The 27,397-nt window shown below is 35.9% G+C and overlaps 1 protein-coding gene across 6 annotated transcripts in view; it reads right to left on the bottom strand.

Moving 5' to 3' along the window:
- Shal (Potassium voltage-gated channel protein Shal) overlaps positions 1–27,397 on the bottom strand; it is a 264,104-nt gene that overhangs the window by 54,874 nt on the left and 181,833 nt on the right. For 3 of the 6 annotated variants that reach the window (XR_016547418.1, XR_016547417.1, XM_090381769.1), the window contains exon 5: positions 9,295–9,358. The exons of 1 other annotated variant lie outside the window; for it this stretch is intronic. Coding sequence is in view for 3 of the 5 variants with exons in the window: in XM_090381769.1 (XP_090237895.1) it covers positions 9,295–9,358 (64 nt within the window). In the remaining 2 variants the exon portion in view is untranslated. Of the gene's footprint in view, positions 1–2,430; positions 2,499–9,294; positions 9,359–27,397 lie in introns of all 6 variants that reach the window. 2 more of the 6 variants (XM_090381766.1, XM_090381767.1) reach the window with 1 other exon arrangement.

Genomic DNA, 27,397 nt, shown 5'->3' with positions numbered 1-27,397 from the left:
ATTGATTTCCCCAGAAGTTATATATTTATTTCAAATCGCACAGAAGGACACATATTCCTATGTGGAAGAAGTGATTACATTTGCAAGTCAAAATGAAGTCATTTACGATCAGAACATGAACGACATCTGCATTGGCAATACCACGGTGAACGATGATGCAGGTAGCTGTACGTCATTGGCAGCGAGTAAAATGGTAAAAAAATCATTCGGCAGGACATCTCTCCATGGTTGCTGTAGTATCTGAGCTCTAAGTTGGGAAATATTTTGAGCTGCCTAAAGTGTATCCTGTCGACTTTCTTGTTCTATTGAGAGCAACCTAGAAGTTTAAGAGCTAAGAAAGTCCGTCAATATCATAAAGACATGGTACAGATATTTGTACGGTACGTGGATAAGGATTTTCATTGTGAAACATAGAAGTGTAGTTCCCAAGGTAGTGTTAACATACTTATGTTATGTTGCTTTTGGCAATGGCGCTCATTGGCACAAACTGTGCCAGATTCGAACAGCGGTTTGAAATCTGGCGGGTAATCACAGATTTGTGCTCTGTGGGCAATCGATCATCCGTGATGATTTTCGTCTGATGAATATTTTGTAGAGCATCTGGAAATATATGGGCGAATGGTACTGGTTCCTGTAGTCACGGCTGACACATTCCTACAGTTCTTGCAGTACTTCCTACATGCGAAGCAACTTATCGTTTTAAGCCATCCACTAAAACGTCCCCTATAAAATTCAGTCAGGAGGTGTACGTAATGCCTTCGAAAATATGTGGTACTGCATGCAGTTAGCAAAAGAGAGCAGTGTGTGTAATAGCTTTCTTTGTAAAGAGCTGTAACAAGCATTAATATCACACAAAAAAGAGATCTCTCTGGTCTTATGACTCCAGTGATACTGTGCTCATGAACTTTACGAAAAGCCAATCGTTTTCGTATTTATACATAAACAGGATTAGTGCAAATTTTCAAATAGGTTTGTTTTTAACTTATAGGTGTTCAATTTCAATGATAAAGAGTGATTATTTATATGTGCATTCTACACGAAAACAATATTATCTCTGTAAGCTAATGTTAATATAAATGAATGCATTAAACATTATTAAATCATGCATATATTACTGTTTATGTAATACTACATTGCACGGCCTTTTTTTGAAAGAAATGGTATACCAAATAAGGGTATTACAATTACCCGAAATTGCAATTCAAAGAGCAGTGTGTAATAATAAACTTCAAAGAACATATTTCAAGTAACAGTAAACTTTACATAAGCAGTTGTGTGTAGTGTATCAAAACATGATGTTAAGTTGAAAGAGAAAAGAATGAGGTAACAGATAGTGTAAAACCAGAGTTACAATTACACTAGTTTTTATGATATCAAAGTATGGCTTTACAGTGCTACAGATGTTTTCTGTTATACTGTTATCATTTCAAAAGTTTAATAGATTGCATTGAATCAAGCCGGTGGGCTGAAACATATCTTTGTGACAGAGATTTAGAGAAATTATTTTAAACATATCTTTGGCATCATATTACCATTAATAACAATATAAAAATCAGAGAACTCTTGATTTCAGATTTAGGGAAATTTGGGAAATTTGACGAAGTTTTGTGAGGGAAAGAGCAAATATAAGAGATTACAATTCCTCCCACCACCACCAGTCACACAATTCATACACGAGAAAGGGGACTAATAGAAGAAAACTGAAGAAACGTTGAGACATAAGCAATTCTCAATATAGCTAATCTGTAATTCGAACAACATACCACCTCATGAGAAGTAAGATAATGCCATTCTCGTGAAGAGTAAATAACCCATGATTTTGGAATCTTAGAAGGTAGTTTATGACCTCTACATGCTAAGGAATGGTCCTAATGGTTCAAAGTGTTAAAATATTTGCCATGGAAATTTCAATCGCAAATATACTTTATAATAAATTGAGAAATTTTTAAAAGTTGTTGTTCTTGCTTCTATCGAGATGTTGTGCAACTGCAAGTGATATACGAGATGAAATTTAACGATGAAAGAAAATCAATATCTAATTAGCAATATTGACTAGACCCTTCAACGTACGTGGATGTGTATTAAATGCAATAATCCAGCAACAGTTCGGTTTGTTTTTAGCGAGGAATCTCTCCCCATCCCCACCGATTGAAAATATAGTTGAGAGAGGAATTCTGAAAACTTTGTGAATCTGTCGTGAAATATTCCTTAACAAATCTCATAAAATTTAGTATATTTGTAATAATTTTTTCATTATCTGTTACTCCTTAAAGTTATCGAATCAACCAAATTGTTTTAAACAAAAAGAACAAAGTGGGCACCAGAGGTTTCCTATTTGTAAACAAGATTTATAAACTGTCTCTTTAACATTTAATTTCATGGAGACAAATTAAATTAATCATTGCATGCTTAAAATCAGATTCTTTTTACTTGATAAATACATCTCAGAAGAAATACCCGCTCTCGTACATCATGATCAGCTTCAATTTCATTATTTCCTAAAAAAGGGGGAAAGCTAGTTATTTATAAAAGTGAAGCGTAGGTTAGGAAGAACAGATAGTGTAGATAATCGATTCAATATTTGTCTATTTGTAAATCTTATTTACAGATTGAATAAACTCCGAGTGCCCGTCTTAGTATTGTATACATCGATTATAAATAAACTTTGGCTTCGGAATTCAATGTCCCGATTATATATGAACCTTGGTATCTAAAATTTGATGTAAGTAAAAATGAGAAACGTGTGCTCGAGAATGCCACAATTACATCTTAAAACTTTGGCTACCATCATTACGGTGAACTTGACCAATGATTAATCGATCTGTTTATAGCAAAAGTGCCTTCTTATTGTAATCGCCTTCAGAAATGTAGCCTTGCACGATGCATTATGTACGTTGTATTGTATACATGCTGGTAACTTCTTTCGCCATAGAGTTCTGGAATTTATGGACTAGATATAACCACAGAACACTCGTGCAGTCCGAAATAAAAAAATCGCTAGCATCAATTCTGGAAGGGAATTCATGCCACTGATTCTCAAACCATCTTGGACTGTGTAAGAATGGGTCTCAAAAATTATTTCCTGCTTTGTACTCAAATTCCAAATCTGCGACTCTAGATCCAAGAAAAGTAATGGCATCAGTCTATCGTGTCTGTAACTTGCTTGTAGATGGAGTGAGGAACCATTTGTGGATAAAAAGCCATACAGTCCGTCTGAGATTGTGGGTGGCAAGGCAACGTATCCAATGCTTTCGAAGGCTATATTTTCTTGTAACGTGAATATCAGGAAATTTATATCAATGCGATTGTAAACTGTAAAGTTTTTATTAAAAAATTAAAACATAAAATGCAAAACTGTAGAAACATACAAATGCAGGAATCCCTATCTCGCTTACATCGTGGTGTAGGACTCCTTTGTGATAGCGCTTTTTTGTTTTTTCAAATTGTTTTGGCTTTTAATATAGCAGTGTTTAATTAAGTACATGTATTATATAATAATATTAATTTAATAATAATAAATTTTAATTATAATTTTAAAAAGAACCCTGAGGTCGTGAATACGATATGTTAATTCTTTCTCATTCCAAATAATTGTAATAATTCACTTCACATGCAATGTGATTACAACGACGTTTTCATTGACTTTTCCTCTATCATAATTGGCAATTACTGTCTCAGTGGTTGCAATAGCTGTCCTTGCACACTGTGCGGATATGGCCGGCATTCGAATCCCATCGAGATGGGAGGAAGTTCTGCTGGATTTTTTCACATGTTTGACTTAATCTGCCAAGAATGCAGGGTTTTTTTCATCCAGCCAATCGAGCACCGCGAAATACGCAAAATTTACAGACACGATACATTGACGTCTCATAGCCTTAGTATATTGCCACAAAAATAGTTCTCAAGCGTAAATTGTTTCATTGGTCTCTTAATGTACTTAACTTCTCTTTTTTATTATAATTCGTTAATTAATCAGTTATTTAATCATCACATTAGGTTTATTTTTATTTTAAAGGCTGCTGCTATTTTTAGCGCTGTATCGCTTGTTTGGGAGATCCATCGAGAATTCTGAGGATGGTTTAAGGATTTTTCAAGAAATCTCTCGTACAACGACAGCATAACAATGTAACGGAGCAATGCAAGAAGTTGTTTAGTCGTCAACACTATATCACTCGATAGTGAATTCATGATTCTGATATCTCTGTCTCCGGAAGAAAAAGAATGGTAGAAGGATCAACACCGCCATGAAACTACACCACAGAGCAGCATGTTAGAGAGGCAACAAGAGGAACCAATACTCTTGATCTGGTTATCAGCAGTGATTCTTCATGCATTAAGCATCTGCAATTAAAACACCCACTGGGTGGCAGCGATCACAGAGTACTAATGTAGAATTTAATTAAAGACATAACTACTGTCAAGGGTAAAAGGAAAGGCATTTGATTTCGTGAGGGTGCCTACAATTGTCTCAGACAGTTTTTTTAAATTCTGCACAGTGGGACCAACTAATTATGTTACCAGCAGCAAATTCCAAATGGGAAGCATTCGGGAGTAATCATAGAAGCTACTAGGCTTTTCGTACCAAAGAAGAAATACTGTTCAAGACTTAGACCTAAATGGATGTCAGATGAACTATTGAGTCACACGGCAGAGAAGAAAAGTGCATGGGATGCATATAAATTCTCAGGTGATACAGAAGCCTGTGGTATATATAAATTAATCTGTAATCAGGACACAAAGTAGGCCAGGCAGGTTATGAGAAATATCCGGCAAAGAAAAGCAGCAAAGACTTCTATGCTTATATTAACAGCAGAAGCAAGCGGTTGAATCACATTGGCCTATTTTGTCTATCGGTTAACCGTTGATGACCCTTCTCATGTTGTTGATAAATTAATAGGTACCTTGCATCTACATTCACACATGAGGAATTCTTTAGAGGAGGAGGAGATGGCAGAAGTTTATCAAACTCTAACAGGGAGCTAAATCACTTTTTGATAACTTACAGGAAAGTATAAAAGAAATTGCTGAAGCTGAACATAAAAAAAGCATCTGGAGTGGATGTAACGTATCTAATTATAATAAGGGAGGTAGCAGAGGAGGTAAGAAAACCCATAGCCATAATTATGAGGCATCTTTGGATTCAGGAGAAGTCCCCATGGGCTGGAGATGTGCGAATGCATCCCCAATTCATAAAGGGGGGGGGATTAAAAGGTGACATGACTAATTACAGACCTGTTAGCTTAATGTCCATTCCAGGGAAAATAATGATGTCACTGGTTAAAGAGGTAATGTAGGACCATCTGGACAGGAATGCAGTTATACTGCAATTACAGCATGGATTTGTAAAGAGGCAGTCTTATCCAGCTAATCTGATAGTTTACTATGATAGGTGTGCCGGGTGGGTAAAGTTCCTGCCCGGCAACCCAAAGGTCGCGGGTTCGAATGCCGCCTCGGGCTTGGATCAAAGTACTGCAAAAACCTTGGGAGGTGCATTATGGCCATAGAAGCCGATGCGCCAACAACTACCAAAAAAAAAAAAAAAAAAACTATGATAGGTGACCAAAGAACTGGATGCAAAAATAAATTTTGATATCTTATACATAGATTGCAGGAAGGTCTATAATGAATGTGGCATTAAGGGAAAATTACGGCTATGGATAAAGGGGTGGTTAAGTGGATGAAGAGAGAGTGGTTATCAATGGGCATTGCTCTTCTTGGATTAATGTTTATCAGTGGAGTCCTACAGGTTCAGTGCCGGGCCCATTATTCTTTTCAATATCTATTAATGATATTGATGAAGGTATATCAGGCTTAAGATTTAAGTTTGGAGTGATACAAAGGTTGGCGGGTGGTTAATGGCAGTAACCAGCCTGAGCTACTGCAAAAAATCTAGGAAAATTAGGTTCATGAACTGACAAATGGCAGTTGAAGTTTAACATTGAAAAATGCATGGTATTGCATATGAGTAGCAATAATCCAAGAGTAACTTATCAACTGTGTGGTACTACACTCAGGATAGTGTAAAATGAAAAAAACCTGGGAGTAATTGTGCAGTCAGATATGAAATTCTCTGCGCAGCGCAGTACAGACGTGCTGCCCGGATAACTCATGGGGTTTTGTCAATGATATACAGAAACTTTGCTAGCAGGAATAAGGAGGTGATTATTCCCTTGTACAAGGGCATGGTTAGGCCTCATTTTGAGTGCAGTATACAGGTCTGGAGGCCTTACTTTAGGAAAGATGTAGATCTGCTGGAACGAGTGCAGAGAACGGGAACAGGATTGGTGAAGGGAGCAAAAGAGTGGCTTATCTAGACGCTTCAATTTGAAGACTTGAATCCTTTCTTGGTTTCAGGTCTGCAAATTGCAGCTTCTGGTTACTACGCACCTGCGAAATCTGATTGAGGTGTTTAAGGCCTTGAATGGATTGAGTAAGCTAAATGTTAATGGCATTCTTCTTGTTGAGACTATATACATTGCGGGGACATAGATTTTAAGTTGAGGAAGGGTGGTTGCAGGATAGATGCCCGAAGTTTTTCTTCAGCCAGCGGATTGTTGACTCTTAAACTGGATTCCACCTGTTGTTGTGGAAGTGGATATTATGAATAAATTCAATGAAGAATTAGAGTATGGATGAGTAAAGTGTGTAGTTTTTTTGTTTTTTTTTTTTTGATCGATGCTATATAAGCTTGCGTTTTTTCATCATTTGCTACTAGTAGTAGTTTTCTGACCGGCTAAGGTGAACTTCGCTCAAATGATGCTGACGTTCACTTAAAAAAACCGCTGATTGAAGCAGACCTCGTCTCTTCAAAGATATTTTAAGCTAATAATCGTCGACTGCGAGTCGTGCTAGGAATTATAGCACAAAGTAGAACGTCACTCGCCTTTAGTAGTAGATCCATAGCTTGAGAAGAGTGGAACCCAAATGGAAAACGCCTGTGTTTTAGAATTGCCAAAGCATGCGGACAAATTGAAAAGGAGGATCTCCAATTACGAAATTAAATACAGATGTGACTGTGCAGCCGTTTGTTGACACACACAAAAGAAGTACAAGGATTCGTCCGTTTCTTACTGGCAATATACTCGTATCAAGAAATTGTGGCTGTGAACAAGGAAGCAGCAATATCTAAATAAATATTTGTAAGTGTTAATAATTGTTTAAGGAAGGGAGTAACAACTTGCATCTCATTCCACAAGTATCAGTCATTATTATTAATGTTGCTGAAGGTGTATAAGTAATTCGATTCCTCATGAACAATCAATCGAAAATTCTTGATAATGGAATGATCATCTTTCACGACGGTGCACGACCACACGCACACACGCAGTTGATAACAGCTTTGTCGTAACTGGCTTCTTTGCCTATATATGTGCGTAACAAGTACAACTGGAGTGAAAGGAAAATACAGCATCCTTTGCATACCTCTGATTTAGCCTCTTCAAATTTGCATCTGTTTCCTCACTCTAAGCTACGCCTTGCAGGAAAACATTTCCAATATTGGGAATAAACAATAATGAGGTTATATCAGCAGTGTGATAGTGGTACTACAAGTGTCCTGATACATTCCCGCAACGGGATTTCGAAACTCTCATCAAACAGTTGGATAAATAATTGATTATTAATGGCAATTTTGTTAAGAAATAGAGTGCATGCCTCTTTGCAACTACATATAATTTATTTTCTCAATCTCTCACTAAATTTTGAAAATGAAATATTAAAAACTTTATTTCCAATTTTCTTTTGCTTTTCATACAATTGAGATGGGTTCTGCGCATCCTGAGAGCATGAATGACAGTCCTTTCCGGTATGGTTTGATGGATCTCAGCAGTGCGACCACTAGTACTTGTGATTTCCTGTCCTAATGTGCTTGTCCTCGCGTGTAGCATAGTGGTTATAATCTTCGTCTTTCTCACACTGGATGGAAAATCCCGGGTTCTCAATGACGAATCCCTAGGAACTTTTTGGGGGTTTTTCATTCCATGGCTGAGTTAGTCGGTCTCAAGGTAAGCTAGAAAGGTTTCTATCCCGGAAACTCTTGTTTTCCGTCTGAGTTTATTCATGATGAATTCCGTGCAGGCATTATTTATCCTTTGCATTGTTTCTCTCAATGTAAAAGTGTCTCACGATCTCCGCCTTTTGTTTTTTCAATCAATGGCATAACTTTAGCGTGCTATAGAATCAGAAGTCCCCTTATTTGGCGCGAATAGCAGGCGACATACAAAGATACAATCCTGGAGTACACATTTCCTTAACTTACCTGCCAAACTTCATGACGACCATTATCGAAATGCTTCCGATCTGCCAAAGTGCATTTATAATCACTCTACATATATGCTGTATATCTTATTTAAAACAGAAATTTGAGAAAATTAACTAATTATTCGACCAGTTAGTATTGAGATAGTCCACTGCTTATATTTGTGTGTCAAAACGGATATTATTATGTATAGCAGCCATAAGCTACTAAAGCCTCTGCTGCTTAACAAACCTGTCAAACATTAAAATAAACAGGCGATCTCATTAGCATTGGAAGATGTCAAATTGCAGAAAGAAATTATATGTCGCTGCCACTGTGTGCTGTTAAATTTCAGCATAAAAGGATACTACAGTAATCCATTTGGTTACAGCTGCATTCTTTCAGGAAAGATAAAGTTATGAATGCATTATACACATCTCTATCATTCCTGAAAGAAAGTATAAATGCATTATTATAAATAACAGCGACAGATATTACAGCCATGAAACCTTCGTATATGAGCGTTGCTCAAAAGCTGTTTATGAGGATAGGCAGATGTCTCGTGGTAATACTGAGAATTATTTTGAAAACCATAAAGCTATAATAATAGATATACCAGGAGTGTTTCAAAAGTTAAAATGAAAACCTTATTATCACGTTTAAAGTAGAGGTAAAGATATCTGTTTGTGTAAAGTTAGGTACATTTAAGTTTGCAACCTCGTTGAAACTAGCCATGACAGAAGACGGATGAATCCCCCGAGAAAAAGAAACAAAAATTTGAAACATTCGCTTTATTAAAATATATACCGCTTTGGGGGCTCACTAAAACTCATAGGATTTTATTTTTTATGAAAACCGGAATTGTATCTAAAAAAAATTAGAAAACAGTGATGACTCAATATTCAAAATAAAAACGTGGTTACTTTTGAAGCACTCCTTGTATTTAACAAGATTCTTAATATAAGTGGTCACAAGTTGCTATTCTAATGATAAAATTGTATATTTTAGTAGGCACTTGGCCACTCCGAGTTGCATTAAAGAAGTGGTCCACAACTTACCCTCCGTTGTGTCAGGAGTCTTACAGTAAGTGGCCTGGTAAGGATTAGCCTCAACGTCCACGCTCTATATGGGAAACACAGAGACTTTCTGTAAATGTCACATAGTGGAGCATCCTAAATGTTCACAGCTATACCAACTACCAAAGCGTAGGATGTTCCAAAACTCCTGGAAGGCTCACATCCTGCAATAACTGCTCATGTAATCAATAATGAAACCAATTAAATATACTGAAGTTGCTAATAAGCTGTGATGGACTTTTCATTGTAAAATCCTCATTAACTTTATACGTATCACTAAATAATGAATACAAAATCTACCGATACAAACTAGTGAGAGATGCGAGGCAGTATTCGTATGAATGGAGAGAGGTAGGAAGAAGTTTTACTATATTTAAGATCCTCTATTTAAGATACACTACGCTGAACGTATAAATAGTTTTAATTTCCGGAGGGAAAGATGTGACACGACACTGATATCAAGAACGGGAAACAGTGGAAGGCGTGTAACTAAAGGTCAGATAGCAAGCTCTTTATTGACAGCCAGGCGTATAAATTAACAGTGTAGACTCTTAGTATGCGAGGTGTAGCAATAAAGCTCCAGGACTAGTGCTGTTGCGGTCATGTTCGATGAGTTTGAAAATAAACGGAAGTGTTACGTTGTAGTTCAAACTTCCTCGGGAAATTGTGGCAAGAGATCATCTTTTGATCCTCAGAATGATGGCTGATGAGTTGGATATGAATAAGGAAACGATCTGCATATTCTGCATGAAGATTTATGGGAAAAAAGAAGGTCCAAAACTTGTGCCGCACAGCCTCCCTGATGAGCAGAAGCAACGAAGAGAATGATCATGCGAACGCTTCATCCAGATTTGGCAAGACAATTTTCATTTCCTTTACTGTATTGTCACTGAAAATGAGTGTTGGGTGTTTCAGTACGATCCACAGAAACATCAAAGCATGCAGTGGACTTCAAAATGATCACCAAGACCCAAACAAAAAAATTTCGTTTACAGAAGTCCACGATGCTTATCACGTTTTTCGACAAACAGCAGCAGAGTGTGATTCACAAGGAACTTGTACCTGAAGGGGGGTGAGTCAATGCTACGTTTTACGTACAGGCGTTTCAAAGACTATTGAAGGCATTTCCCGGGTGAGGTCGCAATTGCATTAACGTTCTTTTTGCACGATAATGCTTCTACCCATTCCGCATTTGTTGTGGAGACATTTCTGACGAAACATGGCATTGTACAGATCAACCATCCACCCTAATCTCCCGATCGAGCATAAGCGGATTTCTTCCTCCTTCCCAAGGTGAAAAACTGCCCTTAAAATGAAAAAGATTTCAGGATATTGAGTTCGTAAAGAAAACTGTAGCCGCCGAACTGAATATCTTTTTGAACTCCTTCACTGACTCTTTTCAGAAACTTTTATAACGGTATAATAAGTGAATTCAATTAAGTAGAAACTACTTTGAAAAAAATAAAACCATTTTTTGGGCTCCTTCACTTCGTATTCTTTTTATTGCACTATTCCGGGAACTTTATTGACACACCTCTTATATACTTTCAGAACCCAGCAGGCAAAAGTACAAAAAGTAATGCTGGCAGGAAATGATTATGCCAACAACGTTCAAGGCCTCGATCTTTCCCAATTTACAAGAGGCAAATTGATCGGTTGTTTAAAAGCTGGTCACAGTAGAGGTTACATTGCCAGCTTTGAAGTAATAAAGGATTAAACTACGCGATATAATTAAATTTTTTAAAGCGAGGGAAATCTCACTCAAGAAAAAGAAAACTATAGGCCCACCAAGGAATGATTTTGCATTGTTATCAGTAACATGTGCTCATGATTTGTTAAAGACTGAAAACTCATTAACAATTCAACAAAATGTATTTTAAGAGGGACATTGTAGTATTTCTTAAATTATTTTTAAAAATAAAAAGGAAAAACATAATTCACGTTGTTTTTACTAATGCTTTTTTATTAACAATATTTTAAAAGAAATACCATGTAATACCCTTTTTACATGCGATTAAAGTTATTTTAACTGTTCATGAATTTTGAGTTATTTTCGGTATTCCGTAGCAGCCTATTGGCCATTTCTTTGAATTCTTTTGTCTTAAAACAAACTCCTGAGCATAATGATAACAGTGCAATAAATCATACTTTGGTTGGATGTAAAATTTTCGAGTTACAGACTTTATAAAGTGGCAAAGACTTTGTAAACCACCCTGTGTAATCGAATTACGCCATAATACCCAATATCGTGACACAGTACACAGCCTCAATCTTCACGACTGCTGATTACCAGTAGTCTGAGCGTATAATTTTTCTTACAGAATGTCAAAAAAATAAAAATAAATAACTGTTAGAGAATATCTTCTGAGTTCTATAATGAAAGAAGGCACGAACTTAGAAATTTCCAAGAAAAGTTTATTTGGTCATAGTAGAAACACTTTTGTTTCCACTATGACCAAAGATTAAAGATAATTTATCTTTAAACAATGGCTTTACACCCATGTAACGCCATTGCTCCTGTTCTAACCATTGGATCAAATAGAATTTAAATTATGATTTTCACACAGATTTATTTGAGCACTTGTGTTCTCAGAGAAGACAGCGAAGATGCTTCTCCGGTACAATATGCAATGGAAAAGTTTAATAGAAAGAGATATTGATTACATAAGCAGTTTGTTCCGAGCAGAGCCCATATGGGAATTTTGGGACCCTACTAAGAGCATACTCTAAAGTTAATTTAAGTAGTTAAATGTATCAAATGCATTGATTTATAAATGAAGATTATTTTCGATAATGATGAAAATGTTATAAGTAATCTTGGACTTACACTAAACGGGAATTACAATGGAACAGTAAAATGGATTATTTCATGAAAAATTAATACTTAATTTGAAGCAATGGTAAGTAAGAACTGGTAGTCTAAGCGACAGATTTTCAGCTGTCCTATTCTACTAACTTACAACAAATTATCCCGTCACCGTTTGCGATCACTGTGTAAGTCAGATGAAGGTGGAGGTCACTGCGACTATGGCTTTCTTTGTGCTGCATAGTTCATCTGTGCTCTGATAAGTAGAGACAAGAAATCAATCCTCGTGAATTATTCTGTAGACTCCAGTAAGTCTCTTCTGATTGATCGTGGTCAGTCAAGATTTGTAATTCAGAAAATCGTGTGCGTGTAACGGAATGCCAAAATATTTTCTTTGATTATTGTTTTCAATATTGGTCCTTATTGAAATCCAAGTCCACCAGAAATCATTGTTTTAGTATTCTTTATAGTTCCCTTTTGTAATTTTGAGCAAAATGTGTTATTTTTAGATATTTTCTGAAACGTTAAACCGTTTCAAAGATGTATACTAATGTAGTGTTATCTAAAACTACAAGTCAACTATTTATTCAATGAATTCACAATAAAGCATGGCTAAAGATGTAGGCCTACCTGTCATAGTTCGTTATTATTTTAGCAAAAGTAGGCAGTATAGTATAATATTATAGGATAGTTTCCAGAACTATAATATAGTAAGATAATTTCAAAATTATTGAAAGTTAACTGAAATATAACAGTGAACAATGAATCTTTATAAATTAGCAATTAGAAGGATCTAAACTGAGCATCTGATTTTAAATTCAGAATCGCACATCCAGTTCAATCGTTAACGTGACTTTAGCCTAGAAAGCTAAGGAGATTAAAAAGGATCATGCTTCTGAAGACTTTCCAAACTAATTTTTCATTTAATTCTGAGGTAAAATATTCTCTCCTATTCCTTAAAATCAGGAGTATTTTACCAAGCAATCGCCTGCAGTTACGTATAATTTTTCTAGTTGGATTCAGTGGAAAATTCTATAAAATAACATTTTTATGCCTGGTTCTGTGCAAAGTACGCTGAAAGAAAAAGAAAAAATGAAACTTCTAATGGAATGTCGCAGTTTAAATGGCACATCAAAGTTCCCTATTACTTTCTATTCAGCCAGCTATTAAAATGAAAGTATAAAATATGCGAATATTTCCAGCTATTCGTGTACATTTGTTGTCATATCTATACCTTTACCATGTGCTGATTGATGACATGCTTCGAGACATGAAAAAACTCGTAAGGCTTACGGTATCGTCAGTAACTTTGAGTTACGGATTATTATCACACGTCACGTCTCCGACGGTGACCATAAGTTCTGTTAGAGTCCATAGATAAATCAATTGCTACATACAGATTAAGGATGTCTGCAGCAGCTTTAATAATGAAGCAGGCTAATCTAAAATGTCGACCATCGAATGGTGATATTTTAGGTAATGTAATTTGATTCGGAGAACTAATCTATCACACTTGAATTGTTCCTTATTTAAAATTACTTTTCAGTTTGTTGTCTAAAAAGTTAAAATCTTTATTCGATAAAAAAATTTTAAAAGTTATTTAAACTCGGTGATGTATATATAATTGGGATTATTCCTTCTCAATTTACATACCCAGTTTGCATGAGTTTGCGTATTTTTACAACGAAAGGAGGTAAGATAAAACCGTGAAGCATTATATAAACGCTAACAAAATTCAAATGTAATGCAACCATCATTTGGAACAATATACGTCCACTATACCAGATGCTGTATTCACCCTTCTGAGAACTGTGTGAAGACTCGAGAGTGAAATGATGTTCTATAGAAGGAAAGTAAACAGTTCTTAGAATCTGTAAACGCGATTACTAGTGACTAATTTCTATAAAATTCGATTATAAAGAAACACGAGAGCCACGATGAGATTAAGTCTGGTACTTTCATCTCGAAGTGGTTACTATTTGTCCATTTCTCACTATACAGCAGGAAAGAATGAATGCTTTCAAGAACCACATAAGATTTTTCTATGCGAACATTATAAAAGATACAGCGACTATAAATATCCTTTCAGAAACCGAGAACGGCTTAATATTGTGCTGCAGGTGGTACTGCGTGCAGCAAAAATACCCGTGCAGCAAAAATACCTGTCTAATATATTTAAAAAGCTTTAAAATTAAACTCGTATAGAATATTTATAGGAAATGCTGATCAATCCATCATCAGCTGAGTCCAGTCATGGCTTATTTGTTAATTAAAACAGGAACAGAGAAATTAGATCGTTTAGAACATTTTAAAGTAAGGCTCATTTTTCTTGTATTAATAAAGATAATTAAATAAATATTTTTATTGAGATAAATCTGATTTAACTTAAATTTAACTTTTTATTAAGTTAAGCTTTTTTTCCGAATGCATCCACAAAAAAAAAAAAAGAAAAGTTGACTTCGAATGTTGGGCATTTAATGAACAGTAGGAAAATAAATATTTATTTATATACTGACAAGGAAAAGGTTTGCGCTCCATTTGTAAAGAGTATGGTTTGCTCTTAAGAAGCAACACCTTACAACGTTAGACCAACTCTTTCCTTATAGAGCCCGCGGAATTTTACGAAATCTCCAGTGTGGCCCTTCGACATGAAAGATGGGCACCAATGATCGCGAGACTTACCACATGAAAGTTTACGAATGCAAAATGAATGCCATTATCCATAACCATGGGAAATAAATTTTATAAAGACGTATAGTGGAGATTTTCTTGAGAACGTGGATTACTGTTTTCTTTATTGATCAGTGGGTACTGCGCCCTCGCGGTGACACAAGTGAAATTATCAACCTTCATCCCAGCACCAGGTGGAAAAAACTTGGGTTCGAGTCCCGTCAATGATGCGATTCGAACTCGGGTCTTTTCCAGGTCTTATGAATCTTTTGCACAAAGTGGCTGAGTTAGTCTGTCTCATACGAGGCTAACATGGTTTTAACTCCCGAAAACTCTGGTTTTTCGTCCAGCAAACAGGCAAATCGACCAGAGACCACGCGCAATTTACAGACATGATATCGAGGGTTTAGTGTCAGACAACGTTAACTACAAAATCATTTTGTAGTTGATGTTTTTGTAATTAACCAAGAAAAAGTTATTTAATATTTTCTTGGTTTACCAGAAATGTGCTTGTAACCCAAGCTAACTTGTAAACTACTAGAGAAATACATTTCTATGACGTTTGCATTGTTATTTGTATAAAGATAAACTAAAGTTGTCTCAAAACAAAAATGTAATTTTGTCGTTAACGTTGTCTGATACTAAGCCCTCGATATATACGGCTCAATATAGTCTCAGTCGTTGATGCGCCGAAAACCCTTCAACAACAACTTATTACCGTGGTAACTATCAATATTTCAGAATACAGATGAGAAAGGCAAAACTTTCCCAATAATCGATTCACAAAATTTAAATTTAAAACGCAATAATCAGTCACATAAAATCAGAGTAATTCTGTGAACATCAACATGACCAATACAGTCATCCAGACACAAACAAGTATTTATAAACCGCTAACACTACGAAAGTTCCACAGACATTTGCAAAAGACTCGTAAAGTTAAGTGTCGCCTGTCTGTCTTGCGTCTCTGTTTTCCGTTGTCTTTTTAAATTTCAAATTCTCTTTATCGAAACTGAAATTAAAAAAATAGTGTTTCATTTATGACTGCCAGTTAAATTCTGACAATTTTTCATTGAGAAGATTCTTCAGGAGTGACCTCTTTGTATATTTTTTTAGATTCAGTATCATCGACTGGTGAGTTCTTTTAAATGTAGTGTGCACCTGCTTTGTACTCGTGTTGGGGGGAAATTATATAATAATATTATTACTTGTTGTTTTTCTTTAAGTTTTGTTTAATTTGAATTTTTGAATTTTACTGATGTCACAATCCCACCCCATAAACGCAAATCTGACTGCAATTCACAGAAAATTCTGGATTCTAAGGTGTGTAAAGCGGGGTTAGCAGAACATTAAAGACACACATTTATTTACAAAACATTTACAAAACTTTAATGAACATTATATACAACATTTACATAAAAAACAAATAATTACATACATGCATACCCATTTCCATATATATAAACCATTAAGTCATCCCTTTTACCACCCTTACGTTATTTCAAAATCATTTACATTCATAACAAATTATCCCAACCTTAGTAACTAACTTGCCTAATACACATGAATGTTCTTTTTTAAAAGGATTATCACTGAATTCCTTACAGAGCTAGATTATGAGTCTTTGAGTTCGGGGTTCAATAAAAAAAAAAAACAGGAACAGACTTACGTTCCGGAATGGCCGCTACTTCCAATTTCCTTGGGTTCAGGCTTCCTTCGTGGCACAGGCTTTCTTCCATTTCATGGGCACTCTACTTTCCTTAGTGGCGGATAGGCTTTCTTCCATTTCTTGGGCACACTGCCTTCCGATGCTGGACGAGGCTTTCTTTCTTGCATGTTTACCTTAACCTTAAACTTAAACACTGTGTTCACTGCCTAGCACTGCCCTCCGAAGCCGGACAAGGCTTTCTTTCTCTCACGTTTTTTTTTTCTTTTTCTTCTTCATCTTGCTACCATGAGATGTGAACTCTGACCACCAAAAATCTACTTCACTTCAAACCGCAACTCATGGCTTTCTCCTCTTAGACCACAGAAAAGTCACATACAGAGTGGATACTTGTTCAATCACTTCCCCCAAACTTTTCTTTTTCTCTCAAGTTTGGAACGCCTCCCCAAGGACTCCAACCAATCCCCATACTGTTTAATTTTTCATTCCTTCCTATTTGCTAAAACATCTCACGCCAGCTGTCTCCCTTGCGCACAAACCAACCCTTGTCTAGAAATTTCTTTTTTTTCACATGGCAGTATGACCTTTTCATGTTTGCTGGTCACCTCCAAAACACTCCGTTTGGTGTTCACACCATCTCTGCTGAATATATCAAACGTACCCAAATATCATTCACCCTGACGTCGTTTTATTTTTATGTGAACACTGGACGTCCACGCATCCTAATCGAGTTTCACGGTCCTATTGTTCTTGCCCTCAGCAACCCTTTCACACCTGTTCTCAAATGGTACCTCTTTAGTGCTGACCGCTGTCCCTGTTTGCTCATTATATTACTCGAAATCACTTGTTTCCATTTAGCCGATATTTAACATATACGTCTAACTTTCCCATTGCCAAATCCAGTGTTTCTTCAAACTTTAACCTTATTTACATTAAAACTAAATAACCAATCGTAATACTTTTAAACTTAATAGTCCCTTTCCATCGCCCTTCCTGGATTTATTTTAGCAAAATAGATATTTACATTATATTTGTAAGATCTACATCTTACAGTACATTGTATACAGCGTTAGGGAGTGTGATACCTCTGGTGGTTTCCCACTTCTGCGCCGGATTTACGCTGTGGTGAGAAACAGTAGCACTGTGAAGACAAGGAAAAGCGTTTTGTGTTGTTTATGTAAGTGTTGTGTTGGGTTCTGTTGTTGTATACTGGAATTTGGCTGTCGAGCCCCTATTTTCACCCCACGTTATCGTGGGGTGAAAATAGGGGCTCGACAGCCAAAATTCAGCCAAAAAGGGGATATAGACAAAGGCATTCCCCTGGTCTGGCATTGGAACATGTGGAGCAAAGTCCATATGCCCATATGCTCCACCAGACGAAAGGAGGGGGATAAATCCCAGGAAGGGGGAAGAAAATCACGCAGCAAGGAACCTTGCTTCGTAGATGGAATGGTAGCAAAACACATTTCTCTAGAACTCATAAAATATATTCAGTAAAGAGAAAAGGTCGAACTGATTCCGTGGAGTCCGCCAGTAAAAGTTATGACCGAGGCAGAAATCAAAGTGAGCACTTCAAGGGCAGGTAAACCTAGAATGGCAGAAAACAGAGCAGGTTAACTGAAGGCAATGAAGGCGGAACCACACAAGTGTGCAACACTTGGTAGTGGTAGGTGCAAGAGAAGCAGCTAGATAACGGTGCCGAAGATATCGATTAGTGGCGAGATAACACAGCAAAGCGGGAGTGCGTATGTGTGTGTGTGACCTTGCGGTAAATTTGGCCGGAACAACGGTCATTTGGTGAAAGCGACTGAGTGAACTTCTCTGCAATCCAACTAGAGATCAGAGTTATTTACAGGGAGGTCACAATGCAAGGAGCTTATCGGTTCCAACGAGAAGTTTAGGGCAGACACGTAAGGCATCGGAAAATAATCTTGAGGAGAGAATACCTTAGACACAAAATAAACAGACGAACAGCATTATAAAACGAAGTTCCCTTTCATTGATAAAATATTCAAGAAAGAATGAGTTAATAAATTCAGCCAAAAGAACTGAAATTCCACCGAGATATTCAAGCCAGGAGAATTCACTGAGTTTAGCGTGGAGTATTATCTGAATCTTGCAGTTTAAAATTCAAAGAATAGCTTTTCCTTATTCGTTGCTCCCTCTATTCCATTAATAACTACTTATGATTTATATCATATCCTTGATACACGCAGTCGTTTTACCAGGTTTTTATTCTTCATACCATCTTTTCAAAATCTCTCGTTTTTTACGTTCTTCGAGTTATGGTTCGCTTTGCTTTTCTCTGATAGAAAGCGGTGTCACTGCGAATACATTGAATATTTATCGCGCCTGATAAAATATTCTAATTATTTTCATGTCGTAGGTGCAGTTTGGGAATATTTCAACTCCCACAAACACATCCAGACGCCCACAGTAGGTATGCCAGCGTGGGCGTAATATACGAGTATGCAGTTTGTTTATATGTTCGGGGAATCCTTGCTGCGCTGAAATCACGGTTTTTCGTTTATTATACAAAAAGACTGAGCAAAGTTGGACGTTAAAATTGCCCAGGAAAAATAGAAAGTTTATATCAACCCGGATACGCAAATAACTAATAGCAATTTTCGTCCTAAATATGGTATAAAGCAGACAGTTATAAAAAATATTAACATTTTTATTTTCCTGAAGTAGGCGTAATAATCAGGAAGTTATTTGTAGTTCTACTGAGGGAACAGAAAGTGGAAAGGCAAAATCGTTCATCAGTCACTTTTAATTTCAGCCTATTTCACATAACTCCTTCCTAGATTTTCCAGAAAACTGAATGATTCGAGAGCGAGAGATAGTTAACATACTCAAATTGATCGTCTGGTTACTGAAATTAAATGGTTTTAGGTCTGCTCTTGGCAGCAGACCTAAAAAAACTTGGGAGCAGGATCAAAACCACGGAATACCGATTTAATTGCTTTCATTTTTGTTTTTTTTCCTCTTGGCTCCTCATTTCAAATAAATTTCTCTCTCAATTTTTTATCTTAGATGCCCAGACAGTAGAACATCACGGAACTTTGAGAAAATATATATATTTTTTTCACCTTTTAATTCTGTAGTTTTATTTTTGTGAAAAGTTGTTGGCGTTGTTTATTTTTACTCTTGGTCATAAATGAGTAAATAAATAATAATAATAATAATAATAATAATAATAATAATAATAATAATAAAGTCTGCGCGGGTAGTATAGTGGCGCTGTCACCGTCCTTCTCCCCCCCCCCACCACCGAGTGGTAAAGACTCGGGTTCGAATCCCGTCAATGACTTGAAGAGTTTCTATGGGCCACATTTCTTACAATGTGGTTTCAGGCATAGATTGCAAGGTTCCTCCCCATCCTCTCGAAAACTCGGGTTTTTCGTCCAGCAAATCGACTTGATAACACACGCAATTCACGAACATAATACACTTGGGCAGGTTTGTAACATTTACTGTAAAATAAAATAATAAATAAAGTAAGTAAATAAAATTTAAAAATAAAGGCCGAAAAAAAATAATATTCCAATCGTGGATAAAAATCAAGTACAGTACGAATTTTACCTGCGAGAGAGAGAAAGATAACGGGACCACAACTATTTGAGCAAGCCTTGGTCTAAAGACTTTCGAATAAAAAATATCAGCCTGAAAAAATATATATATATTTTTTTTTTCAGATGAAAAATAGCCATGAATCCCATGGTTAACATTTCTATAGCCGGCAAAATTTTCATTTGATTTTTTTTACGAAGTACAATTACTTTTCTTGTGTTTTTTATTATTTTATTTATTTCGCTTCGGGATTTCTGATTCTGCTGCATGGATTCAAATACATTTAGGCATATACACTCCTCGGTAAAATTTACAGAACACGTATAAATGGTGATGTAACTCGTGCAGCTTGAGATGAAGCAGGAAAAAAATTTGGTATGATGGCGTACCATAGAATAACGATGAAATGAGGAGACACCGAGAAAGGTCGGGTAGTTATAAGGGACATTTATAGGATTTGTGTAATAATTGCCAAAAAAAGGTCACATTACGGAAGTCGATACAAGATGCTCGAAAATATGGTCATGTGACTGACATCAGTACCTCGTATGATCCCCCTCGAACGACTAAACAGACATTACAGCGGTGAACCACACTCCTTATAAGGGTGCCTATAAGATTCTATGGCAACAAATCCCATTCTTCCACCAGCGCAGACTTTCGCTCACCAGGTGACCGAGGAGTTGGCTTTCGGTGCGCAATGCGACGCTTAAGTGCCTCCCACACATGTTCGATCGGATTTAAGTCTGCTGATCGTGCTGGCTACGGCAGTGTTTCAAGATATTTCTCCTCCACTTGAGTTCTATGTGCAGTGGCGTTTTTCATACATGAAAAGAAAATCTGGCCAACTGTACCCTTAGAAAGTCGCACATATGGTTCGAGGATCTTTTCTCGGTACCTCTGAGCAGTTACGGTACCCCTATCAAAAACATGAAGATCGGTAGCCGTTAATCATTATTCCGCCCCACACGAGAACACCGCCTCTACCTTAAGTGTTCCTTTCTCTGATATTGGGGGAATGGTACCACATTCTTCGTTGTCTCCAGATAAAATAATGTCTAGAATCTGTTTGTAGGCTAAAACGGGACTCATCAGAGAACAGAACTGGACCCCATTTGTCAGGGATCCAAGTCACGTGTTCATGGCACCAGTTTCGACGAACTCTGTGATGGTTTGGGGTTAATGGGCTACAACCCACTGGCTTCCTTGTGTAGAATCGACTTGAATTGGATCCATCAGTACGGTTGCAAATGTTTTCACCTATGGCAGCAGCAACCTCAGGAGACAATTGATGACATGACATCTTAAGGTTCCACCTTGCTGTTAGAGCCAGATAGCAGTCTCTTATGGTTTATGTAGCCCTCGGGCGACCTTGGCCAACTTTCCTTGTGATTGTTCCTGTCTCCTGAAACTCCTTCCATAGTGTTGAGAAGACAATGAGTGACACATTAAGCTACTTGCGATTGCCTATCTTTAAGTCGTCCAACGGCCCTCCATCTCAAAGAATCGTCTAAACGACGATGACTTGCCATACTGAGTACTGGAGATGCGGCTGTCTCACTGAGCAACAAAAAACCGAAATGAAGTGATGGGATCGCAACCCGTGTTTTTATAGGCATGAATAATTTGTATAATCTGCAGCTCCGTAAGGTGGTAGATCGATTTCTATTGGATATTCGGAATTTGCATACCAGGATGCCTACTGTTCATAATAAAATATTCATGAAAAATGTTTTGTTCTGTCGTTAATTTTGTTGAGCAGTTTTCCTTCGAAATATGTGACATTTCTTACTATTTGATACTAAACTAGCCTCTTTAGTAGCTTTAAAGTTATTGCTTTTTGATTTTAAATTATTCTTAACCTTTGCTCTGCTTTCGGATCTAAATTATTCATATTTATATTTCACGGTCTCTAAGTCTCTCTCCTGCTATCAATTTAATACTGTTTTTGTATATATTTTTTTAATTCTCGATATTTGTTCATACAGTTTCCACATAGTTTACATGCCTTCTATTTTATTCCTATATGTATGTACATATAGGCATAAGTATTCTTGCAGGAATGAAATCTTTACTCATCAGGACACCATGAATTCTTGTTTGTTATCTAGACCTCGTTTTTCGAGTAGACGGTTAATGCTATTTGTCTAATGCACATCGGAACTACCTCCAACTCATTTCATGCTGACAGTAAAGCGTACAGTAGTTGTGAGCGAGTCATTAATTAATAAATTGGAAGTCTGGAAAAGATCAAGGTATAAAACTTATCCCTTGTCCAATTAACAGTTGCTATTTCTGGTTGCGTCGCTTGTTAAATTAACTGATTGAAAATCTGTCCATCGTTGCTTTCGCCTGTTTTACTTTTTGATGGTATTATTCTGTCTTCATCTAAAAATAAAGCTGATTTACTAACATCTTTGGCTTTCTTTTAACACTTGCGTTGATGATCTTGATAAATCTCCTCTTACAATATCAAACACACACTGCCCAATGCTTTATTTGGTTTACCAGTAGAAAGAGATTGCGGAGAAACATGAATAACCTTTTAACATTTTTAAAATCTCTACTGCAGAATTAACTCCTAATCTCAGTTGTTTTTTTTTACAATTTTTTATTTCGTTGGCATAAGTTCCACATAGAAATTTGTCAATTTTTAAGAAGCAAGACAAACATGTCATCATCCATTAGCATTATCTCGACAGTTTCTAAATGAAAACAAGAATCCATTAATTGCCAATTATTATGCTATTCAGAAGATATCCTAATCTAATTGATGACTGTCAATATGACTACGTATTCGCAGTGGATCACTTAGAGTGTTGTAATATTTGAATAAATTTAATGGAATAATTTGGAAAAACTTTGAATTTATCAATTATACTGAAGTAATTGAAGGTTATGATTTTTAATTCGCTTTTTTTTCTCTTGTACATTAATGATTTTCCAATGATTGGATTTTCCAAATCCAATTCATTGTTTTAGTTGAAAGACAGTCCACTGCTTTTCACTTTCCAGCGTAATAAACTTTGCCCTCAGTGGAACCAGAAATTTAGAGAGGCGAGTGCTACCCAAAATGGAACATATTGCAATTAAAAAAAATAAATCTAATTTTCTTTTTATCCTTGGGAAATGTATGTGCATCCATGCCCCATTATCTTCTTAATATTCGGCCCAAGTAAACATACAAAAAAACATACACGATGTAATGAAGGTATGAAATAAAACTATCGTTGATTGTTCAGACCTAAAATGTAACTAGGTTTTTGCAGTGGAACAACCTGGAAAAAAATAAATAAACATCAAAATGATTGTTTTTCTGCTGTAACCTTTTAGAGCTGAACTTGCTCATTTTACAGGCATCGTTCAAACCTTCAGGACACCTTCCTGAATCCATAAAAATAAAATGCAACAGTTCACTCTATTTCCTTCTTTTCATCTTAATAATATTTTTATTACTGAGGTGAAATTTCTTACGTTCGTCTAAATACAGTTTCTCCGCTGGAAAGGGTGAACGTTAATCGTGGTGTAAATCGCTTCATACGAAAGAACTCGTCTGGAAAAAAAACAACTCCAGTTTTATTATCGTCAGTGTACATCAAAGCCTTTAAACGCGATGGCAACAAATATGTCGGAATGGCATGGTAGGAATAAAAACTCATAAAGTATAAACAAAACGTAATAATATTTTTTAGTGAATCCTTTATATATCAGTTACGATGTGCATAAATTGCACTCTCTGCTACGTGCCAGCGTTTTTCATTCACTTATTTATATATATTGCAGAGAGCTATTTTATCTGAAACCGTTTTTGAACTACTGGGTACTACGTTATCGTATTCATTGGCTCTCGAACTGGTGCTTTGATATTCGATACGGCATTTTATGGACAACACTTAATTTATACAGGAGGCTTCTAGTCCAGTTCTTTGTATTTCGAACTTTTTCTCCACGTTTCTCGAATAAATCACTGGGAATATATATTATTCGAAATGTGATTCTAAGATTGCTATTGTACCCATTTAGAAACGATGTTGGATGTCGTGATTGTTAAACTGCTACTTTTAGACACGGATTACTATACTTGAAGGATACTTTTATAAAGATCATTTTTAGATTTTTGAAGTATTTATACATTTTCTTGTCCTTGGATTTATTGTAAAGGTACTTTATGTTTTCTAGCACTACATACTTGCATCAATCGTCCCAACCAAAGTCTTCAATACATGGCGTGCGTATATACCATAGTGGTCAAAATTGTTTTCGCCATTTTTAGTAGTGATTCGGTCGAATTTTTTGTGGTCAACTTGTAATCGGCTAATCCGACTCAGTTTATTTTCTGTTAGCGATGAGTACACTTTTTAACTTTGAGCTACTTAAAGTAGTTCATAGTTAAAATGTGTGGTCCATTCTCTGCAAAATGAGCATTATTTCCAAAGCCATCAAGTGATACGAATTCGATACCAGAAATATGGATATTTATTCCAGCGACTGAGAAAAGATTTTTTGATTCCATCAGAGAAATGTTTCATAAAGAATGTACTGACTTGTCAAGGTCAGGCCACGTCCTGTGGTGTGCGCGTATAAACTTCAAGGCGACAGTGTCTGTAGAATCACAGAATCTCTTATTTTACTGTTTATTTTCTTTAGATTGACCCAGAGAGGTCTCTGTGCTATCTTAACAAACGTAAACGTAAGAGTTTGAGTGAACTGTACAGATGAGAAATAGTTGCATATAGGGTAAGGACTAAGGGCCACTAGCTCATTCAAATGAAATGAAATGACTGGACTGACTAACATTCAATTTAAACTTTCATACAACCTGATGGCTGTCGGTCCTTGTGTGGAGTTTTGCTGCTTCGACTTGTCTGTCCGATACTTTCAAGCGACCATAATGGATTCGATTTTTACTGTCTGGAAGGCAGTGAAAATCGAATTACTTTCCACTCTTCGGTGAAATCTGAAAGAAGCGCCCACCATTCATTCATAATGCAATATCACTATACAACTGTTTCGATGGTTATTGTCATCTCATATGGGAAATTCTATATATTTGAAATGCAATATCATCAAAGCCTACATGACGGATTTTTATTTCCTTTCTAGGGCTAGTTCTACTTTTAATATTTAAGTTTCGCATTTAAGAAGGGTTTTACGTGAGGAAGTTTTCCGTCAGCCACCGGGTGGTTGATTGGAACAAACTTCCATCTGTTGTTGTGGAAGTGAGTAGTTTGACTAAATTCGAGAAAGAACGAGATAAATTATTGGAGAGGGTGGACAGGTGATGTGGGAAGTTTTTTTTATTTCGGCTGTTGCTTTATGTGCTTGCTTTCTTGAATCATTTGCCACTACTATTAGTGATACTATCACTATTCTTCTTTTTGTACTTTATTCGAAAGATAACTTCACAGCTAATTTATCTAAATTTGAAATTTATTCTTGAAGTTTCGAAAAAGGGTAATTGTATATGGAAACCTTCCATTCCCGGTTAAAATCACTCTTTATATAAAACTGTAAAGCAATCTCAGTTGGAAATAAATGTGAGGGAAGTGCCAAGGCCCTCATAAGTGCTAGAATTTGAAGACGACTGTGCGGCATTGTATTGAAAACCTAGTCTTCATTGAAATGTAAAAAGAAAATTGGAACTGTTGAATAGGCTAAACAATATGTAAATTGATCTGACAGTCGATCGATAATAGTATTATTTTCTTAGATGAATTGAAGTCTAGTATCCATGGCTGATGCATGAAGAAAATGAGCAATTTCATTTTTTCTATAATGAAGAAACAGCGAATTCTTATGCTAAGACTACACCTCTAGCAGAGGCGAAACTACCATATAGCTAGATCCATGAGAGTAAAGGGCATCGATGGTTAGCTATATATGATGATATTTAAAGAGGAGGGGCACGTTCGAAAATCTTGCGGGAACCAAATTTGCAATTATACCCCTGATTTGTAGTAATGAAACGCAATACCTCATCGTTTATTGGATATACTTGTAATCTACTTTTTGGAGTTTTGTTAGATTTTTACTATGAGGGATCGGTCCCTTAAAATGAGTAACTGCATTTTATTCCACTTTCTAGTGAAAATCAAACAGATATGGCTTGTTTATATCAATTTGCAATAACACGATGTTTCATGTTTAAAACGACCTGCCAGCATCCATGATTAGCATGATGGATAATTGCACAGAAATCCGAGGACAAAAAGAAGGCTGGATTTCCAGCATGTAATCGTTACTGGAGCAAAGATGACAATATCGAATAAAACTACCTCAGTGTCATTTTATCTGCAATTACTGAAATGCTTCTTTTCAATACGTAATAATTTTCTAAATTCATGGGATAGCTATAATTAACCTAGTTAAGAGTTAACTATAATTAACAGTAGGAGACGTCGAATACCACTTTTTTTTTATCATATAGAAAGTTTCTCCTAACCTTGTTCACCAGATGGCTGCACCATCGAAGTTGAAGCATACAAACGAATGTAACTAAAAACAAACAAAAAAATTGGCGTAGATATTTAGAATGGAACGAAAAATGATACAATATTAGAACGTGGATAACTTAACTATATATAAACATCCGCGAGGATCTTGGAGCGCATTCAAGACTACACTTAGAGAAAGAGAGGTAAAAAAGTACAAAAAAAAATTTCCTTTAGAGATCACTTCATAACAATAGCAAAATAATTATTCAGTTCGTACTACAGTTGCAATTTATTTCCACAGAAAACTGATTATGAAACTCAGTAAAAGGCTAAACTGGTGGCAACAGCACTAATATTTTTAGTGCCATTATTAATCTTTAGTGCTATTAATTTTAATGCTATTATTTTTAATGATTAAGTGATTTAATAATGTTACATTAATTTTAATATTATTAAAATATTTATATTACTAATATTTATTTTAATTACTAATATAAAATTTAATATTACTAAAATATTAATTTTAATGCTATTAATATAAACTTTTTAGTTGATGATAAAGCTTTAAGTTGCCTATCTTCGTCTATCATACATCTGTCTCACTTCTCTGGTTCCTCTGACAGTTTCGAAGAAAACTACTTTTAGAAATCAAAGTACATCATTTATTTGACAGCTTTGTGAAATCTTTCAAATGATTAACAAGTGAAATTCAATGTATTTGCATATATAAGTCTAAGTAGATCAACTACACATTTGATATAAATGATCTGTTGCTATGGTGCCTTCCAGGAAAATGAATGGTTAGTAGACGCGAATCTTATATGGAAATTTACCTGTATGAGGTTATTAAAGTTTTTCATCCAGCTATTTTATTTAAATATAAAATTATGGCCTTCGAATATCGATACAGAAGAAATAATGTTATATTAAAAAGAT

Source organism: Mastigoproctus giganteus, chromosome 9 (assembly GCF_048544385.1).
Source record: "Mastigoproctus giganteus isolate SK-2022 chromosome 9, ASM4854438v1, whole genome shotgun sequence".
NCBI classification, from domain to species: Eukaryota; Metazoa; Arthropoda; class Arachnida; order Uropygi; family Thelyphonidae; genus Mastigoproctus; species Mastigoproctus giganteus.
This window is presented reverse-complemented; position numbering and strand designations above follow the sequence as displayed.